Here is a 10,169-nt window from a genome sequence, read left to right as displayed (position 1 = left end):
GAACTCTTGTTTAGGGTTATTTTTATTAAGAAGAAGATTTTCATAATTCACCCCCCTCTTGTCATTTAGTAATTTCAAATGTCTTGAATGATGCATGGTTGCTTGATAAATGCATTAATCGGTGGCCAACCTATGTTGATTGTGATTTTCTGGATGGTGTCTATGTATAGAAGCTATTGTTATATCATGGTGAATTGAATTTTGCTATGTTACAAATGGACCTTCATCCTGATCTAATCTTATTGATTAGTCAAATGCGAATTGAGTATGAGGAGGAGGATCGGATGGAGCTGTTGAAAATGTTTTCGGGTAAAACAGTCCTGCTGTGGTTTATGAGCAAGTGCTGCTCAATAAGTGTACATTAGAGTATGATGAGTTCTTTAGATGGGTGCAGAAACTGAAACTTAATAAGAAGGTGAAAATCTTTTGGTGGAGGCTTGGCAAATTAGCAATTCCAACCAACTTATTTCTTAAGAACCGCAGGATTTCTGAGAATGCTGTTTGTGTTAGAGGCTGCCAAGTGAATGAAACGTATGAGCATATCATGGTTCACTGCAAATATATGGTTGAATTCATTGTGAAGTTGCGTGAATGGGGTATTCTTATACCTGTTTTTAGTTCTCTGGATTGCTGTCTACACGAATTGAAGAAGCTTACAACTCGTAATTCTAAAAAATTCAAAATTTACTACACCATAGTTTACCTCTCTTGGAAAAATCGGAATGATGTCAAGCATGGTAAGGCTGCTTTGCCATGCTCTATGGTTGCTTATAATGCTTTGTTTCTATCCATTTCCAAATCTAGTCCATATCTTTCTAGCTGGGGTACTAATCTCCTTAGGGAGTCTCAAAATTCTTGGTGCCATCCAACGAAAGATTGGATTATAATTAATGTGGATGCTTCATTGCTTAGCTCCAACCTTGCTGGTATTGGTGGTGTTTTTAGAGACCACAAAGGCAGGTTTATTAGTGCATTTGGAAAGAATAAAGCTCATTGGGATATTGCCCAGCTTGAGCTAGAAGCTGTTTTCACGGTGAGGGAGTTCCTTAGAAGTTGGATGTTGGAATGCAAAGGGGTGATCATTGAGAGTGATAATACCAATATTATAAAATTCATTCAAGACACTTTAAAGAAGAATAATTGGCATGTGGATAGGTGGCCGACAAAAGATTTATGTTTCTTAAATGACTTCAATAAAGTGGTGTTCCATCATGTATGTAGAAGTTGTAATAAGGTGGCTAATTGTTGTGCTACTATGGCATTGGATAGTAGTTTCTTTTTTGATAGCTTTTCTTTTGGGAACAATCCTTCCTTGTTGTTGGACTTAATCGAGGAGGAATGTGATCCTTTTGTTACTTGTAACTAGTTCTTTGTTCTTAATGAAATTTTATGCAATTCTTTAAAAAAAGTGCATGATCTTGTTAACCTGTCAAAGTTAGATAATTCTCTCCTTAATGCATGCAATGAGGTTACTATCTTAGTAAACTTGATGTATATGTCGGTTTTACTTTCTTTCATTAGGTTTCATGTAAAACAGTTCATAGTTATGCATTAATAAGTTTAAATAGGATTGTATGACTTCATTGGTTCCTTCATCTGTAATATATAATCTTATAAGTTGAACCGCAACAGTACACCAAGAGGGGGGTATATGTGTATTTAAAAATATCATGAAACTTATAATGATAATTTTAAAACAAATTTTTTCAAGCAGAAGTAAATAATCAAATAATATAAAAATTACTTTGGATCTTATAAAATAATGAATGGAAAAATATTTTTCTTCTTTTTTTATTTTTTAGATTTATTTTCTTTTTTTATTTTTTATTTTTAACAAGAGAAATCAATCCAATACAATTACAATATTTTTAACCCATATTTAAAACAACATAATGTGCTATAAATTAAAAAAGCCAAAAATAAAGTGCCAAAAGAGAAAGGAATGGGTACACTAGAAATTATATAGTGGCTTGGTTGAAACTTGACTTACATCCACATCCCGGAGTCTTCCACTATGGAGTGTTGCACTAAATCTTTAGTAACTCTCTTTTTTTTGCAATCAATAAGTTGGAGAAGCTTTTAGATAATAACTTTGTTCCTTCCACAATGTAGCGGAGAAGCCAAATACTTTCGCCAACCCAATGCGATGGAGTAGCAAGATCCTTTGACTCCACGAGCCTCTTCCTAGAGTTTTTCTCATGCAAAGTAAAGACTCTTAGAAGAAGAAGGAGAATGTTCCTAGAGAAATGTTTATAGAAGATCTCTCTCACACACTCTTTTCATCTCACAAGCCTTTTCTCCCTCAAAACTTTACCTCTCTCCCTCTCTCTCAAGAATAAAGCTCTCTCTTTGAACCCCAACTTATGGAAAGACTCCCTTAGAAAAATTGGCAAATGATTATCTTAAATGAATTGAGAGATGTTTAAATATAAGGCCCCAAAAACTCTAATTTTCAATTCAAACATCTTTGTTGTATAATATGATCTAAAGATCATAAAATACAATTAGTTTAATTATCCCTTAAGTAATGTGCAATAGCTATTTACCTATCTAATTAGTTAAAAGACTTTTAACAAATTGTCCAGTACATTCATAAGGTCGTGCAATACGATTAGTTCAATTGAATAATCATTTCATATTTGATGAAGCCTGGTAGTTAATTTCCACCCTGGTTGACGCTCAGTTCTTACAATATGAACCACACTTCGTATAATATGATCACTAATTTAACTTAATATATATATATATATATATATATATGCAATAATAACAAGTAAGAGAAACTAGATAAAGTACAATAATATTTGTTATCATAAAAACATGATCTCGAGCTCTCAGATTTCAATACTCTACCCCTTTAACCTCCATGAAAATACATAAACCCTACTCACTCTAACTAGATCCTCAAGACAAAAATATTTCTTTTAAGATCTCTACATTTTTTACAATAAGAATCAAGAAGCACTCCACAGAGAGATCTGAACTTGCAAATTAGAGGAATATAAGGATATGATTTGACAAAAAAAATGTATGGACGAACACAAAAATTTCTTCACGTAATTGAAATCTCGTAAGAATGAAAATTTATTACAAGTCTCTCAAATAGTTCCTCTCACAAATATCTTAAGAATCACTTGAATGTTTGTGAAAATATGATAAAATTCTATGAAAATCTCTCTCTCATATGGCTTGGTGAATAATATTTTTTTAAGTGGAAGTATTAGAAACCCTAAAAATTTAGATTATTGGGATGATTATGTTGTTTGTTTTACATTGCTAAGTAAGAATGTTAAACTTTTTCACGATGGCTAGGGTTTCTTTGCGACTCCTCCTTTGCTATGTGGCCGCCTTATGGGTAATCCTCTTTGTTTCTCCTTAATTTCTCTCAGTTTTTCTTTTTATTTTCTACCATGAACCATTCTTCGGTTGAAATGGCAGTTAATCTAGGTTTTTTTATGGTAAGTAGAAATCGTGCTCCATTAGGGAAGTTCTATTCGGGCTTCATTCCTGCCAAAATTTACTTACCTAAAAAACACCACTTGACATGGTTTACCATCTCTTTGGATTTATGTTGATGAAATGTTGGCTCTGGCATCTCCATTTGAGTTTGCTTTGGTGGGGTAATTCACTGGTTGTTGTTTGACACTGGATGTTATTCATAAAATTTTCTTCCAGCTTATGCTTACAGGAGATTTATATGTCACTTTGCTCAACTCTAAGAACATTTTAATTAAGTTATTGAATGAACTAGATTACTGTAGGGTTTTCTCTTATCATTCTTATTTTGCTAGCAATTTTTACATTAAGTTATTTAAATGGTCTCGACATTTTGATATTAGTATTGAATCTCATATCATCCCTATTTAGGTTTCCTTCCCAAAACTCTATCTGCATCTTTTCTCTCCTTGTGTGCTTCATAGGCTTTGGTCTCTGTTTGGCTGACCTTTGCGAATAGACAATGTTACCTCTAATGGCACAAGGCCTTCCGTTGCCCGTGTTCTTATTGAGTTAGATATTACCAAGTGATACCGTGACCAAGTTTGGTTTAGTTCTGAAACTATGGGCTATATTTAGCTGGTCAAAATGGAAGATTTTACTTATTATTGTTCTCATTGTAAAGTTTTCGTCATTCAAATATTGAATTTATTATTATACATGTTCATTTAGCTGATTATCCCGCCCCCTCTATTGCAAATGTGGAAAGTTTAGTTGAGCTTCCTAGGCATGATATTGCAAGTAATTTGGAGCCTATTCTTATAGGTGAGAAAACTCCTATTGAATCGTTGCATGAAAATATTGCTCCCATTGGTGAGGTGGGGTTGCCAGTTGGGCATGTGCTCTCGTACTCTGATGTGGTTGATCATGATCATGTGAATTGTGTTGATACTGAGGTTTTTTATGGTGCTTCTAACTTTTCAAATTTGGATTGTCCTGATGCTTTAGGTGATTGTGTTAATGAATGCTTTCAATCACCTAGGGGTGAAATTTCTCCTGTGGTTGTTAAACGTTTGAAGTAGGTGGATAAAAAATTATGTGATGTTAATGAGGAAGTGGTGAATGAACTGTCTAGTGGTTCAGTTCCTGTTGAATCACCCGAAACATCTATTGATCTGGCTTTGATGGCCTTGCCCATGGGTTAGGTTGGGATTGAATCTCTTGTTAATGATCATATTGCTATTATTTCATCTAATGCATTTAAAGCTCAATTGATTGCCACTCCGGGGTAGAGGTTCAAATTAACTGGCTTGATGAGTCCCATTCTTTGCCATGTGGGGATGAGGAGTAGAATATTTATGAGCAAGATGCTAAGTTCATGATTTGCATGATTTGAACGTGAGTCGTGTTACGTAAAATGATTTCTCATGTGTTGGTAAACATTGCATGAGGAAATCTAAAAAATTGTGAGTTTTTCTTTATTCATTTTATCCTTGATGGTTGTATTGTTTGGAGGTCTCTTTGGTAGGTGGTATTGCTGGGGTGGTTTCTTTATGTATTTTTTTTTCTGTGAGTTCTCGTGGGTTGGTTCTTTCTTATAGGCACATTGGATTGGTGGGCTGCTTTTATAGCCTATTTTTGTGCTTGCTTCTGTCTGGATCTTTTTTGCATGTCGTTGTAGTAGTTTTGTTGCTATAACTGATGTTGTTTTGTCATTCTGGATGCATGTCTTTGGATTTTTTGGAGTTTCTTTTTTATTGTTTAATCTTTTGTATTAGATTGGATCATTAGCTCGTAGGTTTTGATTCAAATATTATATTTTAGAGAGCCTTTGGTTCTTTGAGGATTTGTAATGCTATTTTTGATGGAACGCATAAGCCCTTCCGTGAATTTCTATATATATATAGTTTGATCTATTAGGTCTAACTATGCAATGTTGATTTGACATAATGATTAGTATATTTGTCTCTTCCGAGACTTTTAATTGATATGTATTATTTTGGATCATACTAACATGCTCTTTATTTATTTAAACTGTATGATTTGATTCATGTAGCATGATATTTTTGTGATTTAATTGTAAGACTTTTCATGGATTCTCAACACTTTGTTAAATGAATCTTAAAAAAAAAATGAACAATATAATCTGAATAATACAATATAATTTGTTCGAAATTAAAGTTATCTATTTAAGAAAAGAATGGATATCTATTTAAGAAAATAATAGATAACAATTTATTGAATCTTAATTATGATGAGTCAAATTGTCTAATCTTGGTCGTATAGTGCAATTAGTTATATAAATTTAATTTACAATACAAGTTAATTTATACAGCACAATATTTTGAATTACAAAAAAAGACATTATTAATTAATAGTACAATCCTAGTTTATGTAGTATGATCTGTAATAAATAAAGTATTTTTAACTAACTTAAAAATTCCATTTTTATTATATTATCTCTCATGTGTCTATGTTTAGTTGTTGCATAAATTATATGCCTGACACAATATAAGAAGACTCGAATAAAAAAAAAGTAATTGGTGATCTCCTTTTTGTTTAATAGTTTTCCTATTCCTATTTGGGTTAAATGTGCTTATAGAATTGCCATCAAAAGTGTATATCCAATACCATTTGTTGTTTATTTATTTATTTTTTATTTTCACGAAATGTTAGCTAAATAAGAAAATCTCCATATACAACTTCATCAGCACATTATCATAACAATCAACAGGAATTGCAATCATTAAAACTTTGTAATCTTACCTGACTCATGCGGTCTAGCATGTTTCACACTCAAGATAGTAGTAAACTTGATATGTTCAAAGCTATATTTTGCTCTATCTAATGCATGAAATCAAATTATTTATGATTTAACAAGCTGATATGTATGATCATCTAGATTGTGAATGTCCCATGTACAAGCCCTTCATTTTGGGTTTAATTAATCCCCCTTAAATAAGCATCAATCATAATTTAGGCTTAGTTTATTAGTTAGGTGTAATGGCCTTTCCTCTTGTAAAGCTACTTATTTGTGCTAGTTAGAGTCCTTAGGTATCTATTTTGAGAGTTAAAGTTAGCCAATTGAGTTTGGATCCAATCAATTGAGCCAATTTGGCTAGTTTGGTTTAATGGATCAAGACAGGCTAAGTATAGTTTTTCTCTTGTTCAGCTTGGATTTGAAGAACAATTTTATCAAGCCTATAGTTAATTTGGCTCAATTAAGATGTGTTGAACTCAATTGAATGATTTCTTATAATCAATTTGATTAAATTTAGGGTTTGAACTCAAATGTGCTAAGTAATTTCCATAGGATTTCAATTAGACTAAGTTGAGTCAACTAAGTTCAATTGGCTCAATCAAGTCAATGTAATTCAATTGATTTATAGTTAACTTATTTGATCAATTTTTAGAATAAGTTCAAAGCAATTTGATTAATTTATTTAATTTATTCCAAAGTGTTCAAATTGGGCCACATAGAGTCAAGTAAAATTAAAGACTAAATATAATAAGTTCATGGTTTAATTCGCCAAATCAGGAGGTCTAATGATTAATTATAACTAATTTAAATGTAATTCACTTGTTGAGAAAGATAATTGAATGCTTAGACCTCCAACTCCTCATTTAGCAAAACTAGACTCAAGTTATGAGCTAAACTAAAGATGGCTATGATCAAAAGAAGAGTTAAGTGTTAGTGTTTAAGAAATTAAAATTTTAAATGAAATGTTTATGTGTTAACAATATGTTAAATGATACAAGATTAAAATATGTTGCTTAGTAAATCTTTAAGAAGTGAAAACATAGAACACTATATCAAGAAATATAAAATAATTAAGTAATATACAATAAAAACATGTATTTATGGTAAAAAATTAGTATATTGTAAGCTCATACTAGATATAAAATATTAAGACAATAAAAATTATTTTATTATCAGAACATCCTTGCACAAAAATTCTTCCGTTCTAAACCAAAAAAAAAAAAGAAAAATTACGATTCACCAGTAATCTTTACATGAACAACTACCACTACTGAAGTGGTGGAAGCGTGTCTTATCTCTGACAACGATCAACCTTCTATAAATTCTTGAGATCAATTTTATTGCATTGTGGCAATCTAAACATATCCGCAGATTTTTAACGACTCTAATTGTCGCACCTGCTGGAGAACTAAGCAGTCCAAAAGCTATTGCCAACTTCTCACAGTGCTTGTAAACAGTATCTTCTTTTTCCTCTTCGGAAATGTCAATAAAAACCTCCGTGGTGTCTGGGGCATAACCATCAAGCATCAGATCCCTTCCCATCTCCTCCATTTTTTTATGAATCTCTTCAATCCTCGGATGAGTACAATCGCCTGCAACAAATTCATGTATGTTTCCATTTATTTCAATCAAACTACAGCCAGGAATCTTCTTTATACCTCTCTGCATCAGCATATCCTTCACCTTTCCCACTTCTTCCCACCTGTTGAGCTTTGCATAAAGGTTTGAAAGCAACACATACACAGCAGCATTATCTGGCTCAAGCTCCAGAATTTTGTTGGCAGCCAATTCCCCCATCTCAAGATTTTTATGTACTCGACAGGCAGCAAGCAGAGCACCCCACACACGAGAATTAGGCTTCATTGGCATGTTTGTTATTGTCTCCAATGCTTCCTTAAGCTGTCCAGCCCTCCCGAGGAGATCTACCAAGCAACCATAGTGACACACATTGGGAAATATTCCATGAGTGTTAATCATGCTCGAAAAGATTTCTCTGCCCTCCTCAATAAGTCTGGCATGGATGCATGCTGTTAGCACACCAATGAAGGTTACCTCATCTGGCCTTACCGATGTTCTTAGCATCCTCGTGAAAAGATCAAGAGCATGTTCTCCATGTCCATTAATAGCAAGGCCGGTTATCATTGTAGTCCATGTAAACTTATCCCTCTTTTGCATTTTCTCGAAGATGTCAAAAGCATTTTCAACGCATCCGCACTTGCAGTACAAATCTATCATAGCATTGTTCACAAAGATATCCATATTAACCTTGTATCGCTCCATGTATTCTCTTATCCACTCCCCAACCTCAAGTGCCCCTAAGTTTGCACAGGCAGTGAGCACACTGACCATTGTGAACTCATCTGGCCTCACACTAAAGGCTTGCATCTCTCGGAAGATCTCAAGCACCTCTTTAAAACGATTTGCCTTCATGTATCCATCAATCATGACCGTCCATGATATGATATCTCTTTCAGGCATTCGATTGAAAAGCTCTCGAGCTTGGTCAACCTGCCCAAGATTAGCTAACCCAGCAACCATTGCAGTCCATGATATCACATCCTTGGCTTCCATATTCTCGAATAAACTCCAGGCGGTCCTAATGTCACCACAGCCAGCGTACATATCAATCAATGCATTCTGCAAAGCTAAATTGGGCACTATCCGGCAATTTTCAATGTTTCTATGTATCCAAGCTCCGTATTCAAGCTTTTTAAGCTTGGCGCAAGCTGAAATCACCAAAACAAGAGTCACCATAGTGGGTTCCACTTGAAGTTCTTCCATCTCCGCAAAAAGTTTGCATGATTCCTCATATTTCTTGCTCCTGTTATAAGCAGAGATTATAGCATTCCACAACACCGAATTCTGCTTAGGACTTTTATCAAACAGCTCACGGGCGGCATCCATCTCACCGCTGATGGAGTAGACATGAATCAGAGCATCCTGAACGTGAGCATTGGTGCAAAAACCGAACTTAGTCACATGTGCATGGAGCCCACCACCGAATTCAATTGCCATCTGTCGATCGAATGCTTTGAGCAAGAAAGGGTAGGTATAGTTGTCCGGTCCTACGCCTCGGGCAAGCATTTCAATGTACAAAGACACGGCGGCTTCCGGGGAGCTATTGTTCGAGTAGCCCCGAATCATGGTGTTCCACATGAAGTTGTCCGGCTCAGGGATTTCGTCGAACAGAAGGCGGGCGTATCCCATATCGCCTTGGCCTTGGGTGCAACAGAAGGAAACCATGCGGTGCTGCTCCGCGAGGAAACCCGAAAGACCTGACCGGATGATTTGTGAGTGGAATTGCTTGAAATCCTCCATAGTTTTGCAATTATAAATCAAAGATATTAATGGAAGGGTTTGTAAATGAGGTTGGGCCTGGTTGGAGACAAGACAGTGATGGCTTGAAGGGAAAGGAAGAGATGAGAGAGATGCCATGACAAAAGTTGACATACGGAGACTACTGAAAAGAATTGATGGGAGAAGGAGCCGGATTAGGGTTCTGTTGAAATATAGAGTGCATGAGCACATTGGAGATGGGAACTTGAATAGTTTCAAAATTATCAGAAGACCTGAAAAAACCTTTGCAGAATCAGGACGCCAATTTTGTAAGTGAGATTCACGTGAGAGTTGAAATGTTGCATATAAAATTGTGAAAATCGGATCAAAAACTTAAACGGAAGAATGGCAGGTTTAAGTTTTAATAGTTGGATCGAGATTGAATCGATTAATATGATAAATATAAAAAATTATTTAAGTTTTATTTAAATGAAATAATAAGTGTATTCATGGGTAAAAAAAAATTGACTTGATCCAGCACAAATCTCAAGGCAAATATTGAAAACTTTCAAAATTAAATTTCGAACGGTTTGAACTCTCATTTCATCAAATTTATAGTCAAAATAAACATCTCAAAGAGATAAACCCAACGAAATTAGCATGAACCGAGCACAAATGGGTCCAAATATTCACGTAA

The 10,169-nt window shown here is 34.4% G+C and overlaps 1 protein-coding gene across 1 annotated transcript; it reads right to left on the bottom strand.

Moving 5' to 3' along the window:
* Positions 1-7,326: 7,326 nt before the first annotated feature.
* LOC110110792 (putative pentatricopeptide repeat-containing protein At3g15930) lies at positions 7,327-9,891 on the bottom strand. Its single transcript, XM_020842416.2, has one exon. The coding sequence runs from the start codon at positions 9,722-9,724 to the stop codon at positions 7,433-7,435; it is 2,292 nt and encodes a 763-aa protein (XP_020698075.1). The 5' UTR covers positions 9,725-9,891; the 3' UTR covers positions 7,327-7,432.
* Between the last annotated feature and the right edge of the window lie 278 nt (positions 9,892-10,169).

The sequence above is a fragment of the Dendrobium catenatum genome, unplaced genomic scaffold, assembly GCF_001605985.2.
Source record: "Dendrobium catenatum unplaced genomic scaffold, ASM160598v2 fragScaff_scaffold_825, whole genome shotgun sequence".
Lineage (NCBI taxonomy): Eukaryota > Viridiplantae > Streptophyta > Magnoliopsida > Asparagales > Orchidaceae > Dendrobium > Dendrobium catenatum.
The sequence above is the reverse complement of the archived record's forward strand: the minus strand, read 5'-3'. Positions and strand labels throughout refer to the sequence as shown.